The following is a 23,284-nucleotide window of genomic DNA, read 5'->3' on the forward strand; positions in this document are numbered from 1 at the left end:
TATGGTAACATGCTGTACAAGTTTACAGCCTAAGAGCCATAGGCTATACCATGTAGCCTAGGTGTGTAGTAGGTTACACCATCTGGGCTTGTGTAAGCATACTCTATGATGGCAGCTCAGGAGGAAATCACCAAAGGATGCATTTCTAGAACATCCCTGTCATTAAGTGATGTGTGACTGTATTTACACAAAAATTGACTATTTGAGCTTGTGAAGAAGAAAGGAGAACTACTGAATGTGGAGGTTAGGCTGTTTGTACGGTATTTCCACTCACCTTTGTCCTGTAACGCAATTTGTTGCTTATGCAGTAATGCCACCTCCCGTCCCAAAGCTTTCTTCTGCCGTTCCAGTTCATTTTGAAGCACCAAAATTTTTAACTGCAGGCATTCACTTTTTTTTTTCTAAATAAATAAAATCACAGGTATATTTATGAATATAAATGTCATGACTATGAATAATTATATACTCACAATGTTTAAAAATAAATAATGGTTTAAAGCATTTTAATACTCATCAAACTTATGGAATTCTTGAGTAGCTTAATTATCAACACCATCCTTTTAATTAAAATCATATAGAAATAAGCAAAGAATAAGAATAAAAGTAAATCTTAAGTCTGGGGACCCAACAGACACTACACAAAATATCTCAGGTACCTTCCCTGATACCACAATACAGTACAATAAGATTTTTAAAACTTAATAACAAGTAAGTTCTCAGAAAGTTAAATATAGAGGTACCATAAGATCCAGCAATTCCACTTCTAGATATATACCAAGAGAACTGAACACATATCCACACAAAAGCCTGAACACAAATGTTCATAGCAGTATTACTCATAATAGCCAAACAACATAAAAACCCAAATGTCCACCAACTGATGAAAGGATAAATAAAATGTGGCCAATCCATAAAATCAAATATTATTTTGTAATAAAAAGAAATTAAGTACTGATAAATGCTACAACATGGATGAACTCTAAAAACATTATGCTAAGTTAAAGAATTCAGTTTTAAAAGCCCACACACTATATGGCTCCATTTATATGAAATGTCCAGAATAGGCAAGCCCATAGAAACAAAAAGTAGATTTCCATGTTTGCCAAAACAAACCAAGGTGCTCTAACCCCCTGCCTGTTTGAAAGAAGGCCAAGCAGAGGCCAGAGGTTTTCACCCCAGATAGGCAGTAACCAAACGAGTCCCATGTGGTAACTACTGACACCACATGGGGCTACTGGACTTTTACCACCCACCAGAGACTTAAAACATAATGCCCAAAATGTCCAAGTTTCAATCAAAAACCACTTACCACACCGAGAACCAGGAAAATGTCAAAGAAAATGAAAAAGCACAAGCAACAGATGCCAATACTGACATGATAGACGTGTTACAATTATCTGATAAAGACCTAAAAGCAGTCAACATAAAAATGCTTCAATAGCAATTAAAAACATGCTTGAAACAAATGAAAAAGTAGAAAAGAAAAACCTAGAAAGTCTCAGCAAAGAAACAGAAGATACAGAGAACCAAATGGAAATTTTAGAACAAAAAATAACAAAAACTCAGTGAATAGGCTCAATTGCAGAATAGAGGAAACAGAGAAAAGTCTGTGAACAGAATACTGAAACTACCAATTTTAGCAACAGAGAGAAAATAGCCTTTTAAAAAAAAGAACAAAACATCAGGGACCTGTGTAACTATACCAAAGGAGCTAACTCCTGTGTCATCAGAGTACTAGAAAGAAAAGAGAAACAAAGAATGACTGAAAAAGTACTTGAAAAAATAATGGAGCCAGGCAAGGTGGCTCATGCCTGTAATCCCAACGACTCAGTGGCTGAGGCAGGAGGGTCATTCAAGCCTAGGAGTTTAAGGCTGTGGTAAGCTATGATCATGCTATTGTACTTCAGCCTGAGTATCAGAGCAAGATCCTGTCACCAGAAAAAAAAAAAAGGAAAAGAAAAGAAATAATGGCTGAAAAACTTGCCAAATTAGGGGCAGGCACAGTGGCTCACACGAGTAATCCCAGCACTTTGGGGGGCTGAGGTGGGCAGATCACTCGGGGTCCGGAGTTTGAGACCAGCCTGGCCAACATGGTGAAACCCCGTGTCTACTAAAAATAAAAAAATTAGCCAAGCACAGTAGTAGGCGCCTTTAATCCCAGCTATTCAGGAGGCTGAGGTGGGAAAATCACTTGAACCCGGGAGGTGGAGGTTGCAGTGAGCCAAGATAATGCCACTATACTCCAGCCTGGGCGACAGAGCAAGACTCTATCTAAAAGAATTTAAAAACTTACCAAATTAGGCAGAAGAAAGAAATCTACACATTCAAGAAGCCAGGTAAATCTAAATAGAATAAATCCACTACAGAAAAATCAATGAAACCAACAACTGGTTCTTTGAAAAGGTAAATAAAATTGATAAAACTCTAGTCAGGGCTGGGTCTGTAATCCCAGCACTTTGGGACACTGAGGCAGGCGGATCACCTGAGGTCAGGAGTTTGAGACCAGCCTGGTCAACATGATGAAACCCCATCTCTACTAAAAATACAAAGTGAGCTGGGCATGGTGGCAGGCACCTGTAATCCCAGCTACTTGAGAGGCTGAGGCAGGAGAATTGCTTGATCCTGGGATGTGGAAGTTGCAGTTAGTTGAGGTCACATCACTGCACTCCAGCCTGGGCAACAAGAGTGAAAATCTGTCTCAAAATAATAATAATAATAATAATAATAAAATTAAAAAAAATTCTAGCCAGACTATTCAAGGAAAAAAGAGAAAAGGCAAAAATTACTAGTATGAAGAAAGAGGGGTTATCACAATTGATCTCACAAACATCAGAAGAATAAAAAAACACTATAAACAACTCTATGCCCAGAAGTTTGTTAACTTAGATGATATAAACCAATTCTTTGAAAGACAATTTACCAAAACTCATAGTAGGAGAAAGAGGTAATAAAGAAATTAGGCCGGATGTGGTGGCACATGGCTGTAATCTCACACTTTAGGAAGCCCAGGTGGGAGGACTGCTTGAGCCCAGAAGTTGGAGACCAGCCTAGGCAACATAGTGAAACTCCGTCCATAAAAAATAAAAAAATAACAAAATTGGCTGGATGTGGTGGCATGCATCTGTAGTCCCAGCTACTCAGGAGGCTGAGGTGAAAGGATCACTTGAGCTCAGGAGTTCAAGGCTAGAGTGAGCCACGATTGTGCCACTGTGCTCAGTCTGGGCAACAGAGCAAGACTCTGTCTCAAAAAAAAAAAAAAAAAAAAAAGAAAGAAAAAAGAAAAAGAAAAAAGAGAGAGAGAGAAATTAAATCAACAATTACTAACCTTCCAAAACAGGAAAAAAAAAAAAAAGGTTCTACTTGGTTTCACAGTGAATTCTACTAAATGTTTAAGTAAGAAACAATATCAGTTCTTCAGAATCTCTTTCAGAAATTAGAAGCTGATGAACACTTTCTAACTCATTCTGTGAAGCCAGCATCACCCTGACACAAAAACCAGACAAAGACACTACAAAATGTTAGCAAATCAAATCCAACAATGTATAAGAATAATTATATAACATGGCAACATGGAATTTATCCCAGGTAGGCAAGGTTGGTTCAACATTCAAAGAGCAATTAATGTAATTCATCACATCAACAGGCTAAGGAAGAAAAAATGATATGATCATACATATTGATAGATACAGAAAAAGCATGTGATAAAACCCAATGATGATTCATGATAAAAACTTTCAGTTAATGAGGAAAAGAGGGGAACTTCCTTAACTGGTAAAGAACATCTACCAAATAATCTACAGCTAACATCATACTTAATAGTAAGAAACTAGATGCTTATCCCTTATGTCTGAAAACAAGACAAGGATGTCACCTTTCACTCCTATTCAACATAGTTATACTTGAAGTCCTAGCTAATGAAATAAGACAACAAAAAGAAAAAAAAAAGCTACACGTGTTGGGAAAGAAGAAATAAAACGATCTTTGTCTGCAGATAATATTTTTGTCTCTATATAGAAAATCCAAAAGAACTGACAAACAAAACAAAAAAATACCCTCCTGGAAAAAGTAATTATAGCAAGATTGCAGAATATAGAATTAATATGTATAAAAAGTTAGCTGCCTTCCTGTGTAACAGCAATGAACAAGTGGAATCAAATTATCCAATTATCCATCAAATTATTTTGTTAATATCAAAACTGATTCTGAAGTTTATATAAAGGCAAAAGACCCAGAATACACAATACAATATTGAAGGAGAAGAACAAAGTTGGAAGACTGACAGTAGCCAATGTCTAGAATTACATAAACTACAGTAATCAAGACAGGGTGGTATGGGTAAAAGAACAGACAAATAGATCAATCAAATGGAACACAGCCTAGAAATATACCCAAACAAATATAGTCAAAGAATATTTGACAAAGAAACAAAAGCAATTCAATGCAGAAAGGATAGTCTTTTCACAAATGATGAAACCACTGGACCGCCACATGCAAAAAATGAAAGGAAAGAAGGAAGAAACAGAGGGAGGGAGGGAGGATCAATCTAGATACAGGCCTTACACCCTTCACAAAAAGTTAACTCAAAACGCATTACAGATCTAAATGTGAAATTAAAAATTATACTTCTAGAAGATAACACAGGAGAAAACACAGAAGACTCTGGGTTTGGAGATAACTTTTTAGATATAACACCAAAAGCAAGATCCACGAAAAAAGAAATTGGTATCTTGGAAATCATTAAAATCTGCCACAGATACTGTGTTAAGAGTAAAGACATGCCACAGACTGGGAGAAAAACTATGCAAAAAACATACCTGATAAAGAACTGGTATCCAAAATATACAAAGAATTCTCATTAAAAAAAAAAAAAAATACAGACAGGGTCTCACTATGTTGCTCAAGTGTGATCTACCACTTGGGCCTGGCCTCAAAAAGCTCTTAATATCCAACATTAAGAAAACAAGCAACCCTGGCTGGGTGCAGTGGCTCACATCTGTAACACCAGCACGCTGGGAGGCCAAGGCAGGCGGATTATCTCAAGTCAGGAGTTCGAGAGCAACCTGATCAACACGGCGAAACCCCATCTTTGACAAAATTACAAAAAAAACCTGGCCGGGCACAGTGGTGTGCACCTGTAATCCCAGTTACTTGGGAGGCTGAGGGAGGAAAATTGCTTGAACCTGGGAGGTAGAGGTTTCAGTGAACCAAGATCGTGCCACTGCACTCCAGCCTGGGTGAAAGAGCGAGACTTTGTCTCCAAAAAAAAAAAGAAAACAAACAACCCAATTTAAAAATACAACAAAGAACTGAACAGGTATCTCATCAAAGAAGATATATAGATGGCAAGCATGCCATCTATAAGATGCTTAACATCATAAGTCATTAGGAAATTGCAAGTTAAAACAACAATGTGATATGACTACATACCCATTAGAATAAAATCGAAAACTCTCACACCACCAAATGCTGGCAAAGATATGGAACAACACGAACTGTCATTCACTGAAGGTGGGAATGCAAAATGGTACAGCCACTTTGGCAGATAGTCTGGCAGTTTCTTACAAAGCTAAAATAGGCTTCCTATACAATCTAGCAATCATACTCTCATATATTAACCTGGATATTGAAAACTTACGTTTACACAAAAACCTACACACAAATGTCTACAACAACTTTATTCATAATTGCCAAAACTTGGAAGCAACCAAGATATACTTCAATAAGTCAACAGATAAACTGTGGTATATATACAATGGAGTATTATTCAGTGATAAAAAGAAATGAGCTATCAACCCATCAAAAGACAGAGAAATCATAAATGCATATTGCTAAATGAAAGAAGCCAGTCTGAAAAAGCTACATACTGTATGATTCCTACTGTATGAAATTCTGGAAAAGGCAAAATTATAGAGACAGTAAAAAGATCAGTCACCAGGGGAGGGAGAAAAGGATGAACACGTGGAGGATAGGATATTTTTAGGGCAATGAAACTATTCTGTTTGATGCTGTATAGATACATAACACAATACATTTGTCAAAACTCATAGAACTGTGTAACATAAAGGGTAAACCCTAATGTAAACTATAGACTTTAGTTAATAATAATGTATTAATATTAATTAACCAATATAACAAATGTACCACACTAGTACAAGATGTTATAACAGAAGAAATTGGGGATGGGGTGGGTTATATGGGAAGTCTGTACTTTCTGCCTAATTTTTCTATGAATCTAAAACTACCTTGAAAAAGAAAGTTTATTTTTAAGTCATATTAAAAATCAATTTTAATGAATACACATTTAATAAAACAAAATTCCTGACCCATTCTACCAGCCAGAGATACAATTAAACTTGTTTGTTAACTTATGTTTCCATATAAATATTACATCAAACCACTGCTTAAACTTTACCCAGCCTCTTTTTTGCTCCAAAAGCCTTGCCTGAATTTACCTCCAGATACAAATCTGAAATTTTGTCCCCAAAATGAGTATGTATGTGCCTGAATATGTGTGCCTACAAACACAATTACTGCACTGTGAATGTGTATGTCCTTCTCTCCTGGTCTTTATCAGTGTCACTAATATACTTTTCATGATTTTCCATGACATAAACCTTAAGCAAACAGCAAATTGGTTATAGCTAGTAAATTTTTATCTCCTTCCTAAGGTATAAACAATTAAAATTGTAACTACAAAACTCATCCATTAAATACATAGGTTACCAGGATCCAGGATAAGCTGATAGAAAACTTTAAAAGGAAAAGGTTAGTATCTTGATTTGACTCACAAACAGTGAGGAAGCCTGGGAACTCAGTGAGATGCATCATGCTATGGCCTTGTTAAAGCAACGGGCATGGAAAATGATTTTTGGCAATGTGTTAAAAGTACTTACAGCAATCATTTCTCACCCAAGATGCTTTCTTACTCATCCCTGAAATACTGATTCTAAACAGATGGTATGATCATCTGTTAAAGACATTCAAACTGAGAAAACAGCAGAAAAACTTATTTCCAATCACTATTACATTTAGCTTGAAAGGTCTATGAAATATGGCTTTACAAAGAATGTTCCTAAACAAACCAAACATTAATAAAGGCCCTACTACATGCTTCTAAATGAATGAGAAATGGTCTCTACTTTCTGTGAATTTAGGTCTACTGTAGATAAAAGCCATTTTGCCCTGCCGGCCCACTGTAAAAACAGAAACCAAAAGTCCACAACGTTCTAAGATCCAGAAGCAATCGAAGTGTCTATCAATAAATGAATGGGTAAGCAAAATATGGTACATACAAACAATGAAATACTATTCAGCTTTAATCAGGAAGGAAATTTCTGCAATATGCTACACCATGGATGAATCTTGAGGACATTATGCTAAGTGAAACTGCCAGCCATAAAAGGGTATATACCGCATGATTCCACTTATATGAGTTCCTTATAGGGTACAGTCAAAGTCACAGAGACAAAAAGTAGAATGGTCGTTGCAAGGGGCTGGGAGTAGAGGGAAGCGAGGAGTTAGTGTTTAATGGGTACAGTTTCAGTTTAAAAGACTTCTGGAGATGGATGGTGATGATGGTTCCATGACATTTGGAAGGTATTTAATACCACTGGGCTGTACATTTAAAAATGAAATGAGATCATAAATCTTAATATGTATTATAAAAATAATTAGAAAAAAAGTCAATGAGCTTGTTTATTATGAAAGAAAAAGGAATGAAGAAACAATCTGAGTTTTCTTTAGCAATGTAATAGTATAATCAAGAAGCCTAAGGTGTTCTTACATCACTGAGTAAAAAGGTAAAATCTTTAGGAAGCAATCTTTTCCCACAAAGAGTGAGGTATTCAACTTCCTTAACTTGAATTTTTCCACAAAATACGTAAATTGAATTCTACCTGGGCAGAGAAAGAAAATACAGAAAAAGAAAAGCAAATCTTCAGAAAACACAGGGATATGCCTGGCTAGGAGGATAATCTGCTCTATTCCAGGGTACATACTGAGATATGTTTTCTAGATTTAAAGAACTAAGGTTACAAGTTAATCTAAATACTACATTAATATGGGAAGGCATGTATGTGTATAGTGTTTGTGTTATGGTCCATGTTCAGAAACTGGCTCATTTACAGAAATATATCAAGTCATTCAAAACCAGAATTGTTGGCTCCAATTTCTGATGAGTAAACAAACTCATGTGGGATCTAGTTCTGCTTCCTTTCTAATGCATCAAAGACGAATTGCTCAAAGATCTTAATGTTCCATAATCTTCTAATGAGTTTCAGTGTTCTATTTATCTGTTTACTCCAAGTGTAATGTCACACATATATCTCCAATAGATTACTTTTAATTAGATTTTAGTGTTTCTATACAACACTATATGTGAACTGAAAATCACAGATACACACATTCCTATTTATGAGTCGTTGCCAAAAAAAATGGGAAATGTTAAACATTCATTTCAGAAAGATGACTAACGTATAAATAACACATTATACGTTGAGTATGCCAAATCTGAAAATCTGAAGTTCAAAACGCTACAAAATCTGAAACTTTCTGAGCACCAACATGACACTCAAGGAAAATGCTCACTGGGGTGTTTTGTATTTTGTATTTTTGATATGAGATGTTCTCTTAGTAACGGAACAAATGTCTTCACATTGATGATATTGGAGTTAAAACTTTTTGCCTTAGGGAAAAAGTTCCTAAAGCATGTTCCTGGGAATCGTGAGGGTTCCTGACATCTTTACAGACTCTTGTAAGATAAAATATAATAGCATAATACTAAGCTGTATGCCTCTTTTCCACTCTCATTTTCTCATAAGTCTATGATGGAGTTTGCCAGAATCTGCAAGACTTATGATATTGCAACAGATTCACTGCAGAAGCAGATGTGAAAATCCAGGTGTCTTTTATTAGGCTAGACATAAGCTTAATAGAGTTAAATTCACAAAATATTTAAGCAATGCAATGCTAATTAAACCTTTTGTTCAGAAAAATATGCTTATTTTTCACAAAAAGGTATTGCTGAATTCTTTGAGATTTTTAAGAGTATAAAGGGGTCTTGAGACCAAAAACTTTGAGAATTGACAGCTTAGGGTATATTTTATCTTCATCTATAGTAATTTAAACCCCCCAAAATTGAAAATAATTAACAATCAGAAAAAAGTTTTTAAAACTGTGGCAGCTGTCCCAAAACTTAACACATTTGCTTTTAAATGTCATTTACAGGTTGTTTCTCCTGCACCTACACCTAGTCAACCACTAAGAAAAGGAAAAGATTTCCTTAGAAAATATTTCCAATCAATTAATTTCATAGACTTAGCAATAACAGGCTTAGAACCCGGGTTTAGCCAGGAGGGATACAGCAAAAATATGTAATAATAAAATGTACAGGAGCTCTGCTTCTGGTGTAAAAGAATAAGTACGCAACAAATTGGTCCTCTCATAGAGGATACAGACTATGGATAACAGATATAGACTATGGAAAAAATACAAAAATCACTACTTGAAGGTTCTTGAGAATGATCAATGACAGGCATATTTTGGAGTTGAGTCAGAACTTGGCATAAACAACCAATAAAATGAAATTCCCCTTTTCTGTGGCTTTTCCCTGAGGGTGGCTGCAAACTCCAAAAGAAAGTCAACTTTTTTTCTGACCAGAGGAACCAGGGAAAAATGGTCAGGCAATCAAGAGTGCAAGAATAGAGGAAGGCAGAGAATGGGCACCCTAGATTCTATTTAAATTCAACCTAAGTCTCTTAAGTCCTATACTACACATGCATGAGACAAACAGAAAGAAGCTTGTGCCTAAGGGTAAAAGAACTACACTGAAATCTGAGCCAATGTTCATTGCAGGCATGACAGTTTGAGCCTAACCAAGTTAACTATCTGCTAAAATAAAAACATCAACATTTTTTGGAATAAAGTAACAAAATCCAGAGATTTCCACCAAATTACATTCACAATGTCCAAGATACTATGCAGTATTACCTAATATATGAAGAGTCAAGAAAATGTGACTCACTCTCTAGGGAGGAGAAAACCAACAGATGCCAACCCCAAGATGATCCAGATGTTAGGATTACCAAAAACTTTAAAGCCACTCTCACAAATATGTCAACAAAAATTGAAATATTCTTATAGTGAATAAAAGGATGTGAAATATCAGCAGAGAACTAGAAAATATTTAAAAGGTCCAGATTTCTGCTCCTGGGCAAGATGGAATAGGAAAAAAAGAACACTGCCCAACTAATTTTACCAGGCTACCATAATCCTACTACCAAAATCCGAAAAGGCAATTCAAAACATTGTATCACAACATCCCTAATAAATACAGGTGCAAAATTTCTTAAATTATTACCAAAGCAAACCCAAGACAATATGAAGGAAAAAAATTTATAAGAACAAATCCAACAAAACACAGAAATAATTATATATTATAATCAATGTAGGTTTATTGCAGAAATGCAATGTTAAACATTTGAAAATAAACCAATAAGAGAATAAAGAAAAAAACCATATGATCATTTCAATGGCTATAGAAAAACCATCTGACAAAATTCAATGTCTATTCATGATAAAAACTCTCAGAAATTAGGAATAAGAGGAACTTCCTAAAATTAATGAAGGGCATTCCTAGTACTATATTTAATAGAGAAACGATGAATGGTTTCTCCCTAAAACCAGTAACAAGGTGAGGATTCCTGTTCTAACTACTTTTTTGTCCAACACTCTAATGGATGAAAATCAAATAAAGGGCATAAAACTCTACAAGTTTGCCGTTATGATTGTTTACACAGAAAATCCCAAAAAACTATAAATAACTAGCATAATGAATAAGTTAATAAAACAAGATTGTAATACAGAAGATTAATAAGTTAAAATTAATTGTATTCTTACATACTAGCAGCAAACGAATGAGAAATAAAAATTCAAAAACAGTTCCACTTGTAATAATGCCTCCCCTGCCAAAAAACTCCCATAAAACACTTAAGAATAACTCTAACAAAAGATGTCCAAAATCTCTACAGTGAAAGCTACAACATTATAAAGAGAATCAGAGAGAAATCTAAGTAAAAGAGATATACACGATGTTCACGGACTGAAAGACCTAATATTGTTAAGACAGCAATTCTCCATAATTTTATCTACAGCTTCTTATCAAAATTCCAGCAGGCCTTTTTTGTGTGTGTGTAGGAATTGACAAACTGATTCTCAAATTAACTTGGAAATATAAAGAACCCAGAAAAACCACAGAAGTCTAAAAAAAAAAAAAACAAAGTTGGAAGATTTACCCGGTCAAGTTTTAAGATGACAAATCTACAATAATAAGTGAGTTGGCTATTGGGGAAATACAGACATATAGATCAATGGAACAGAATAGAAAATCCAGAAATAGATGTACACATATATGATCAATTGATTTTGAACAAACATGTCAAGGCAATTAAATGAGGAATGAAAAGACTATTCAATAAATGATGCTAATCATGATATCCAATGATGGATATCAACTGGATATCCATGCAGGGGGAAAAAATTATCCTTACTTATGTGATACAAAACAATGAACTACAGAACTATAAGAGAGGTGGATTGGAGATGTACATGGAAAGCCCAAAACTATTAAACTGTTAGAACAAAACATAGGAGAAAATTCCTGTGACCTTGGGTTACGCAAATATTTCTAACACAAAAATCCCTGAACACAAAAAATTAAATTAAAATTAAATACGTTGGATTTCATCAAACTTCAAAACTTTTGCTCTTTAGAAAATACTGTTAAGAATACAAAAAGGCAAGACACAGACCGAAAAGAAAGTATTCCCAACGCACAAAACAGAAAAAGGATTTGTATACAGAAACACACACATATACTTACAAACCAAAAATAAGAAGACAAAAATCTGAATTAAAAATGAAAAAAGACTGGTTGGGTACGGTGGCTCACACCTGTAATCCCAGCACCTTGGGAGGCCAAGGTGGGCAGATCACAAGGTCAGGAGATTGAGACCATCTTGGCTAACATGGTGAAACCCCATCTCTACTAAAAATACAAAAAAAAAAAAAAAAAAGTTAGCTGGGTATGGTGGCGGGCGCCTGTAGTCCCAGCTACTTGGGAGGCTGAGGCAGGAGAATGGTGTGAACCCGGGAGGCGGAGCTTGCAGTGAGCCCAGATCGTGCTACTGTACTCCAGCCTGGGCAACAGAGTGAGACTCCATTTCAATAAAAAAGAGAAAAGACTTCGGGAGGCTGAAGCAGGAGGATTGCTTGAGGTCAGGAGTTTGAGGCCAGCCTGAGAAATACAGCAAGTCTGCCTCTACAAAAAATAGAAAATTATCTGGGCAGGTGGCTACTCAGGAGGCTGAGGCAGGACAACTTGAGCCTAGGAGTTTGATGCTGCAGTGAGCAATGATCGTGCCACTGCACTCTAGCCTGGGTGACAGAGCAAGACCTTATTTCCTTAAAGAAGACAGCAGGAGCAAGAGAGAACAAATCTGAAACTACTTTACACGTATACTAGGACTGAACAAATGAGTACATAAATGACAGATAATGGGAGCCAGGTTTCTCACTATCAGAAAAAGATAATACAAATAAACAACATGAAGGGGACGGCTAGAAAGCACTTTGTGGTATTAAAGTATAAATGATTAGTATTAACTTTTCTTTTCTTTTTTTTTTTTTTTTTTTTTTTTTTTATGTGAGACGGAGTCTCGCTCTGTCGCCCAGGCTGTAGTACAGTGGTGCGATCTCGGCTCATTACAACCTCAGGCTCCCAGACTCAAGTGATTATCCTGCCTCAGCCTCCCGAGTAGCTGGGACTACAGGTGCCTACCACCACGCCCAGGTAATTTTTTAAAATGTATTTTTAGTAGAGTGGGGTTTCACCGTGTTAGCTAGGATGGTCTCTATCTCCTGACCTTGTGTTCCGCCCACCTCGGCTTCCCAAAGTGCTGGAATTATAGGCATGAGCCACCATGCCCGGCCCCAACACATTTTAATATATATAGAGAGAGATAGAAACATGTGCATACATAGCTCTGTCCACTGAGAGATCCTAGAAGCAATCCAGTGGCAACAAGCCCACATCTTGTTTAATATCATTATTTAATATTTGATATTAATTTAATATTTTAATATTAAATTTAATTTTTTAATTAAAATATTAAATCATTTAATATTTTAATTAAATTAATAACATTTAATATTTGTTTAATATCATTATTAAACAAAAGGAACAAGGCTCTTGGAGAAATGGCTAATTCTAGGGCTGGGATGGGGAAAACACAAGATGAGACTGGATCATATAGTGCCAAGGAGTAAGGAAGTCTTTTAAAAATGAACAAAGAGATAGGGGTGTATCAAAAGGACGTAAGAGCCAACTGGAAAGATCTCTCAATGGCCAAATCCAAAACTGAACAAGAAAATAAATAACATAGTACTGGATTGTAATCCAAAGTATAAAATAAACATGCATGAGCCCACACTAGCAAGTCATTAAATAAACAAATAAGTGGTGGGAGAAGAGACACATTTTCCTCTCAAAGAATTTCAAATAATATATGTACATATTCCTCCATCCAGGAGGTGGAATTTAATTCCCTTCCTCTTGATTGTAGGCTAACTAAGTAACTTGCTTTCAAAAAACAGAGTATAGAAAGGGAACTTTGTATTGGAGAAACCTGGGAGATACTACCTTAACCAAAAGACCGAGGTTTACATCAACAGTGATTAGTCAGTGATTTTAAAAAGGAAAACAGAGAAACACATAGATCGGAGAAGACTAGGAAAAAATGATGACTAAATCCAATGTGGTTTCCTGGACTAAATACTGAAACAAAAATAGGCATCAGAACCCAGTCAATCAACAGAAAAACATCAGACAAATCCTAATTAAGGAATATTCTGTAAAATAACTGCCCCATCAAAGCCCTCAAAACTGTCAGGGTCATCAAAAATAAGAAAAGTCTGAAAGATTTTCAAAACCATGAAGAATCTAGGGAAGTATGATTACTATTACTATATGCAGTATATTTTCCTGGATAGGATTATGGAATAGAAAAAGGACATTAGTTAAAAGCTGGGAAAAAAAAAACTGAACCTTGGTTCCATGGACCTTGGTTAACAATAATTTATCAATATAGGTTCATCAATTGTAACAAACGTACCACATTAAGGCAAGATATTAATAATAGGAGAAATTGGGTGTGGTACATACAGGGTAAGTCCCTGTACTATCTTTGTGATAATTCTATCAATCCAAAACTCTTCTAAAATTCAAAGTTTATTTATTTTCAAAAAGACATTAATGGCAACACTGGTGAAATGTGAATAAAATCCATAGTTAATAATATCATATCAATGTCCTTTTTTTTAATTAACCATGCACCATGTCAAACGTACCATGGTTATGTAAGATGTTAACATTAGAGAAACCAGATGAAAGGTATGTGGGAACTCTCTGAATTATCTTGGCAAGTCTCCTATAAATCTAAAATAAAGAGTTTATTTTTAGTGGGCAAAAATATTTTAACTGATACTTCTTTCTTTTTTTTTTTTTTTTTTTTTTTTTTTGAGATGGAGTCTCACTCTGTCACCCAGGCTGGAGTGCAGTGGCGCAATTTTGGCTCACTGCAACCTCTGCCTCCCGGGTTCAAGTGATTCTCCTGCCTCGGCCTCCCAAGTGGCTGGGACTACAGATGCACGCCACCATGCCCAGCTAATTTTTTCTACTTTTATTAGAAACAGGATTTCACCATATGGGCCAAGCTGATCTCGAACTCCTGACCTAGTGAACCACCTGCCTTGGCCTCCCAAATTGCTGGGATTACAGGCATGGGCCACTAAACTGATAATTCTTAAAAGATGCATGCATATCCAATAGGATATGAAAAAATGCTCATCATGGAAATACGATTCAGAACAAAAAGAGAAAATGCTATATAAGTGCTAGAATAGCTAAAATGTAAAAAGACTGACCTCTTAAATGAAGTGGACAAATGCTTGAAAGACACAAGCTACCAAAGTTCATGCAAAAGGTAAATTATTAAAGAAACTTAATTCCCAGATCAAAAACCTTCCCACAAAAAAACCTCCAGACCCAGATGGCTTCAATGTAAATTCTACCTAACATTCCCATTCCACACGTATTCTTCCTGAAAACAAAAAGGGGGAAAACACTTTCCAAAAGTGAGTTGAGGCCAACGTCACCCTGACAACAAAATGAGACAAAGAGATTACAAGAAAACAAACTACAGACCAACATTCTTTATAAATACATACACACAATTTCTTTAAAATTTTTTAACAAATTAAATCCAATAATAAGTGTTAAAAAGTAATTCACCATGACCAAGAGGGCTCTCCCCAGGAATGCAAAGTTGGGTTAACATTAAAAAATCAACCGGCCGGGCACAGTGGCTCACACCTGTAATCCCAGCACTTTGGGAGGCCAAGACGGCCGGATCACGAGGTCAGGAGATCGAGACCATCCTGGCTAACACGGTGAAACCCCGTCTCTACTAAAAAGACAATCAGCCGGGCGTGGTGGTGGGCGCCTGTAGTCCCAGCTACTCAGGAGGCTGAGACAGAAGAATGGCGTGAACCCGGGAGGCGGAGCTTGCAGTGAGCTGAGATCGTGCCACTGCACGCCAACCTGGGGGACAGAGCAAGACTCCGTCTCAAAAAAAAAAAAAAAAAAAAAAAAATCAACCAATGTATTTCACCATAATACCAGAAGACAAAAAACATACATTTATCTAAACAGATAACGGGAAAGGAATTTGACAAAATCTGAAACAAACTGTGCGTGATGGTACACGCCTATAATCCCAGCTACTCGGGAGGCTCAGGTGAGAGGACCACATGAGGCCAGGAGTTCAAGAGTAGTCCGGGCAACACAGTGAGATCTCACCTTGAAACAAACAAAAAAATTATAAAACGTAAGTAAAAATTCAAAATGACAACAGCAGAAATTTCATAAATATAATTAAATGCCAAAAAACATTAGGCATTCATGTAATGTGAGAAGATGCCAAATTTTTGAAAGTCACCAAGTATGAACCCAATTTCTTATAACACAGTTAATCACACGTGGTCTTGGAAGGTAATCCGATTTCTTTCAACATCAAATATGCCTTCTTGCTGAATTTTTACTTAGGTTAAAATGAAAATTATTTCTTAAATATTGGAAATGGATGGGTTGGAATACAATGGCCATGGGCCAAGTTGAAAAGTAAATGAGTAAAAGACAAATAGTAAAGTTTTCTAATATGCTACAGGTAAACCTTAAAGTGACTCACTAATTAACATGTAGATGGCATTATTCTCTAACATTCTCTAAAAGGAAACAAGTAAACCAAATTATCTGTCTCTATGTCAAATGATTGTGGGAAAGCTGTTTCCCTTCTTTAAGCTTCATTTTACCGTCCTATTTTAAGAGGACATTATGCTAGATTCATTCTTAAATTCAACAAATACTTACTGAGCACCTACTGTGCGGCAAACACTTTTCTAGATGCTGGAAATACACCAATGTAAAAAAAAAGAAGAAGAAAAAAAAAAGAGAGAGAGAGACAAAAATCCCTCGCCTTACAGAGTTTAGAGAGATAGAAAATTATGCAAAATATGTATCATGGTAAATGATAATGAATATTACAGGGAACAATAAAGTAGGAAAAGGGACAGAATGTACTGAGGGGGCTATAGTTTTGAATGGGGTTATTAGGGAACTAGATGATTTCTAGGTTCACGTTCAGTTCAAAAATTCAGTGATTTTTCTTCTGTGTTGACTAGGCAGCATAAAAACACACAGTGAACCTCTGAACTTGACCTCTTTAAACTCACACATTCTGTTACCTTGCTCTGTGTCACCACTTATATTCTTTTAAAAACAGGATTAAAAATACATTTTTCCACACTGAGATAAAGCATATGCTGTCATTTAATGAAACAAGTATTTAACAGTCTTGCCTTGGGAGAGGAAAACAAAAATAAAACCTAGCAATTTTCCCCAAAGGTTCTAAAAATCCAGCATTTTTATACACTACAGAAAGAATTAAAATCAGTGATTTTTCGTCGCCCTTCAATAGTCTGAAATTTAGTCTTCTGCTGGGGCTAAGTTACAACAAGAGGTGGTTTAACAGCATCTTTGAAATGGAAGATGCTTTTATAGACAAGGAAAGTCACGTGAATAATAAGAATTACTACTACACCTATTGCAGCTACCCTATTTTGTATGTTTGCTACCTGCCAAGTATAGCACTAGCTATAAAATCAGCAACTGTATACAGTTTGAACTAACATATTAATTTCAAATTCCATGAGAGGGAAGTTTCTGTAAGGTTAAGTGCATTGCTGCTTTTCCACACTTCTACTATATGATTATCTTCGGCAGATCTTCAAGGCAACAAAAAGCTTTCGTTTGGGGATGTAAAGGCCCTCTGCTAAGCTGAGACGGGTGTAAATGACAATAGGAAGATGCCTATCTGTGATAATGAGTTCACACAAACAAATATTTAAATAATTTTATCTAGAACTTAATTTGAAGATCTGAATTTTATTTTAAGTCCAATCCACAGCACAAAGTTCCTCAAAAGCTATTCATACTCAAATGGCTTTAAAAAAAAGCTCAGTTTATTAGCCATACCCACTACTGTGCTTACAAAAACACAATATTCATTACAAAATAGACATTTTTTCCACTCCACTAGGAAAAACAACTCAAAATTATATTAATATCTTCAATCTGCCCATTTGGGTTAGGATTTCTGTTTCTTTGGAAATGGCTCCTTAATAAGAGTTTTCCCAAAAGAGATCACTGTTCACAAACCAGACTTATTTTGCTCAGTCCAAATACTTTTTAAATTCATCTTTTAAAAGTAGATTAGCTCCCATAGTTTATTTTTTTTCCTCCTGGCAGCTATTTTTCATTCACTATATAATTCATGTTTAGAGTTCACATTAATAAAACTGCCTGTTAATTATCTTCTAAGTAATTTTATGTAATATAAAGTTTCATCCAGCAGAATAAAGCAGGCACTTGGCGTGTTACACTATTAGCAGATGGGAAAGTTTATTTCCAACATTTAAATGCCAATAGAACTCTCAGTAGAACATTAATAAGATAAAAACTATCTAAAGGGTTTTTTAAAATTAACCCTAGAAGAATATGATACTCTCCTTTAGAAAACAAGAAGTGTAAACAGGTAAATACATAAAAACCTACCAGCTCATTGCTTGTAGATGTGAGTCTTAGTTTTTCTTCAATTTCCTTCCCAATTTTCTGAACAGTTACCTGAGTCTGTTTAATTGCACACTGGGCTCTATGAAGCCTAGAAATATAAGTTATAGAAAAATGTAAATGAGTTGACAGTAAACTCAACAAAGAGCCTCAGATATAAATGACAAACCTTGAGGATACAAAGATTTAATAATGAACCCAATTTATTTAATTATCTAGCATATTCACAATGAAATAACAAGGAATACAATAAATCCTAAAACATTAAAGCTCTAAAACACCCTTTTTATACCTGCCTGCCTGCCTCTGATGTATTGTCAAGTAAGATGAAGAACTCAAAGGAGTCGGGAAGAGCCCTGAGAAAGTAATATAGTAAAATCCTATCATTTTACAGATATGGAAACTGAGGCCCAGTGAAATTAAGTGGATTGCTAAAGTCACCGAGAGAGTATCACCATTATCAAAGGCGACTATTTCTTCTAGGTATCCATAAAGAAAAAAGGAATTCACAGTAATCCCAGCTGAGAAGGTTGAATCAAAGCAGATAGCACTCTCAAAGAGATAAGAAAAAACCAAAAGATGATAGAAAAGACAAATAGGAGGAATTAAATACTTGGCCAGGTTCAAACTAGCAACTACATTTTCAGTAAGGTCTCTTTCAAGGAGCACTGAAAACATTAAGAGCTATTTTTATTTTTAAGTTATGGTTTTGTGTTTTTGCTTCTTGGTCTCTTTATCTTTATTTTAATTTAATTTTATTTTCAGACAGGGTGTCACTCTGTCGCCCAGGCTGGAGTACAGTGGTGCAAACACGGCTTACTGCAGGCTTGACCTCCCAGGCTCCAGTGATTCTCCTACCTCAGGCCCCTAGATAGCTGGGACTACGGGCATGCACAACCACGCCTGGCTAATTTTTGTGTTTTTTGCAGAGACGAGGTTTCACCATGTTGCCCAGACTGGTCTCAAACTCTGTGTTCAAGCAATCTGCCCGCCTCTCAAAGTATTAGGATTACAGCACTATGCCACTGCGCCTGGTTTCTTTATCTTTAAATATAGCTCAAGTATTTCTTATACATTTCCATACCAAATGGTCAAACTGTCTTTATTTGTAGATGACATAATTGTCATGTGGAAAATCATCAGAAATCTACAAAACAAACACTAAAATTAATAAGTTAATTTAGCAAGGTCATGGGATATAAGGTCAATATACAAAAAAAAAAAAAATGATATTTCTGTATGTAGGCATACCTCACTTTACTGCACTTTGCTTTATTGTGCTTCATAGATATTGCTTTAAAAAAATAAACAAATTGAAGGTTTTTGACAACCCTGAGTCAATCAAGTCTACTGGAGCCATTTTTCCAACAGCATGTACTCACTTCATGTCTCTGTCACATTTTGGTAATTCTCACAATATCTCAAACTTTATCATTATTATTATATCTGTTACGGTGATCTGTGATCAGTGATCTTCGGTGTTGCTATTATAATTATTTTGGAGCACCATGAGCCGCACCCATATAAGATAGTGAACTTTATTGATAAATGTTGTGTGTTCTGACTGCTCCACTAATTGGCCATTCCCAGTCTCTCTTCCTCGCCTTGGGCCTCCATATTCCCTGAGACACAACAATAATGAAATTGGGTCAAGCCTTACAGTGGCCTCTAAGTGTTCAAGTGAAAAGAACAGTCCTACATCTCTCACTTTAAATCAAAAACTAGAAATGACAAAGCTTAGTGAGGAAGGGATGTGAAAAGCCAAGATAAGCCAAAAGCTAGGCCTCTTGCATGAAACAGTCAGCCAAGTTGTGAATGCAAAGGAGAAGTCCTTGAAGGAAATTAAAAGTGCTACTCCAGTGAACACGTGAATGATAAAGTAAAACAGCCTTATTGCTGATGCAGAAAGAGTTTTACTGGTCTGGATAGAAGATCAAACCAGCCACAACATTCTCTTAACCCAAAGCCTAATTCAGAGCAAGGACCTAACTCTCTTCAAATTTTTGAAGGCTGAGAGAGGTAAGGAAGCTGCAGAAGAAAAGTTGGAAGACAGCAGAGATTGGTTTATGAGGTTTAAGGAAAGAAGCCATCTCTAGAACATCGACATGTAAGGTGAGGCAGGAAGTGCTAATGGAGAAGCTGCAATAAGTTACTCGGTAGCTCTAGCTAAGATCATCAGTGAAGGTGGTTATACTAAACAACAGGTTTTCAACATAGATGAAACAGTCTTCTGTTGAAAGAAGATGCCATCTAGGACTTTCATAGCTAGAGAGGAGAAGTCAATGCTTGGCTTCAAAGCTTCAAAGGACAGGCTGACTCTCTTATTAGGGGTTAATGTATCTGCTGATTTTAAGTTGAAGCTAATGCTCATCTACAACTCTGAAGATCCTGGGGCCCTTAAGAATTATGCTAACTCTACTCTGCCTGTGTTCTATAAATGGTACATCAAAGCCTGGATGACAGTGCATCTGTTTACAGCACGGTTTTACGAATATTTTAGGACTCTTGAGACTTAATGCTTAGAAAAAAAGATTTCTTTCAAAATATTACTGTTCATTGGCAATGCACCTGGTCACCCCAGAGTGCTGATGGGCATGTACAAGGAGATTAATGTTTTCACGTCTGCCAACACATTATCTATTCTGTAGCCCATGGATGAAGGAGGCATTCCAACTTTCAAGTATTATTATTTAAGAAATACATTCATAAGGCTAGAGTTTCCATAGATAATTCATTCTTCTAGTGGATCTGGGCAAAATCAATGGAAAACATTTTGGAAAGGATTCACCATTCTGAATGCCATTCAGAACATTCATGATTCATGGGAGTAGGTAAAAATATCAACATTAACAGGAGTTTGGAAGAAGCTGATTCCAGCCCTCATGGATGACTTTGAGGGGTTCAAGACTTCAGTGGCGGAAGTAACTGCAGACATGGTTTTAATAGCAAGAGAATTAGAATTATAAGTGGAGCCTGAAGGTATGACTGAATTGCTGTGATCTCATGATCAAACTTGATTGGATGAGGAGTTACTTTTTATAGTTGAGCAAGAAAAGTGGTTTTTTGAGATGGAATCTACTCCTGGTGAAGAAGCTATAAACACTGTTGAAATGACAACAAAAAATTTATATCATCATAAACTTAGCTGATAAAACAGTGGCAGGGTTTGAGGGGAAGGACTGACTCCAATTTTGAAAGAAGTTCTACTCTGGGTAAAATGTTATCAAACAGCATTGCATGATACAGAGAATCATGCATGAAAGAAGAGTCAACTGATATGTCAAACTTCATGTTGTCTTATTTTAAGAAATTGTCACAGTCACTCCAACCTTCAGTAACTACCAATCTGATCAATCAGCAGCCATTGACATGGAGGCAAGATCCTCCACCAGCAAAAAGATATGGCTTGCTGAAGGTTCAGATGATCATTAGCATTTTTTTAGCAATAAAAGATGTTTTAATTAAGGTATGTACATTGTTTTTAGACATAATGCTATTTCACACTTAATAGACTACAGCATAGTGTAAACATAACTTTTATATGCACTGGGAAACCAAGAAGTTCATGTGACTCGCTTTATTGCAATATTTGCTTTACTGCTTTGTTGCGATATTTGCTTTATTGGGGTAGCCTGGAACCAAATCCTCAGTATCTCCAAGGTATTCCTGTATTAGCCCCAAACAATTGAGATACGAAATTCTTAAATAATACTTTAATGACAGCATCAAAAAACATAAAATACTTAGGGATGAAATAAAAGATGTGCAAGACTCAACCCTGAAGTCACAAAACATTGCTACAATAAAGAAGAACTAGTAAGTAAAAAATACATGTACATGGACTGGAAGATTCCATATTGTTAAAGATGTCAGCTTTTCCCAAATGGGTAAATAGCTTGAGACTCCCAATCACAGTCCCAAAGGATTTTGTTTTTGACAGAAATTAATAAGCTGATACTGTAATTTATATAGAAAAGCAAATAATCTAGAAGTGACAAACCAATCTTGAAATAGGCCAGATTTCAAGAGTTTCTATTAAGTTACATAATTAAGACAATATGGCATGGTCATGGAGATTAAAAAATAAATAGATCAATAGAAGAGAATAAAGTGCACCATAATACTCCTACACATATACAGCAAATTAATTTTTGACAAAGGAATCAAGGCAAATCAGTGCAGAAAACAAAGCTTTTTAAACAAAGGTGCTATGGAACACTGAATAAGCATAGAAAAAAATCAATCTCATCTCCTATTTCATACACACAAAAATTAATTTAAAGAGGATCACAGTAAATATAAAAGCTGAAATCATAATACTTATGGCCAAAAATATAGGACTATCTCTTGCAACCTTGAGGTAGACAAATATTCAGTAGAGAAGACATAAAAAGAATTAATCATAGAATTAAAAAGGAATAAACTAGACTTTAAAAAAATGAGAAATACCTGTTAATCTTAACAAAGCTGCCATTAGGAAAATAAAACAGTCCATAGACTGGGAGGAAATATTTGCAAAGCACCTATCTGACTATAAAGAATTCTTATAAATCAGTAATCAAGACAGTCAATTAAAAATGGACAAAAGACAAAAGAACAAAGCTGGAGGCATCACGCTACCTGACTTCAAACTATACTACAAGGCTACAGTAACCAAAACAGCATGGTACTGGTACCAAAACAGAGATATAGACCAATGGAACAGAACAGAGTCCTCAGAAATAATACCACACATCTACAGCCATCTGATCTTTGACAAACCTGACAAAAACAAGAAATGGGGAAAGGATTCCCTATTTAATAAATGGTGCTGGGAAAATTGGCTAGCCATAAGTAGAAAGCTGAAACTGGATCCTTTCCTTACTCCTTATACGAAAATTAATTCAAGATGGATTAGAGACTTAAATGTTAGACCTAATACCATAAAAATCCTAGAGGAAAACCTAGGTAGTACCATTCAGGACATAGGCATGGGCAAAGACTTCATGTCTAAAACACCAAAAGCAACAGCAGCAAAAGCCAAAATTGACAAATGGGATCTAA

The 23,284-nt window shown here is 35.8% G+C and overlaps 1 protein-coding gene across 5 annotated transcripts in view; it reads right to left on the bottom strand.

Annotated features, from left to right (window-relative positions):
* The window catches only part of UVRAG (UV radiation resistance associated), a 329,716-nt gene that overhangs the window by 160,667 nt on the left and 145,765 nt on the right, over nt 1-23,284 (bottom strand). For all 5 annotated transcript variants that reach the window (XM_003910437.5, XM_031653097.1, XM_021926331.2 and 2 more), the window contains 2 exons: nt 18,227-18,332; nt 275-401 (listed from right to left, as the gene is read on the bottom strand). In XM_003910437.5, coding sequence (XP_003910486.4) covers nt 275-401; nt 18,227-18,332 — 233 coding nt within the window. The remainder of the gene's footprint in view (nt 1-274; nt 402-18,226; nt 18,333-23,284) is intronic.

Source organism: Papio anubis, chromosome 12 (genome assembly GCF_008728515.1).
Source record: "Papio anubis isolate 15944 chromosome 12, Panubis1.0, whole genome shotgun sequence".
Classification (NCBI taxonomy): domain Eukaryota; kingdom Metazoa; phylum Chordata; class Mammalia; order Primates; family Cercopithecidae; genus Papio; species Papio anubis.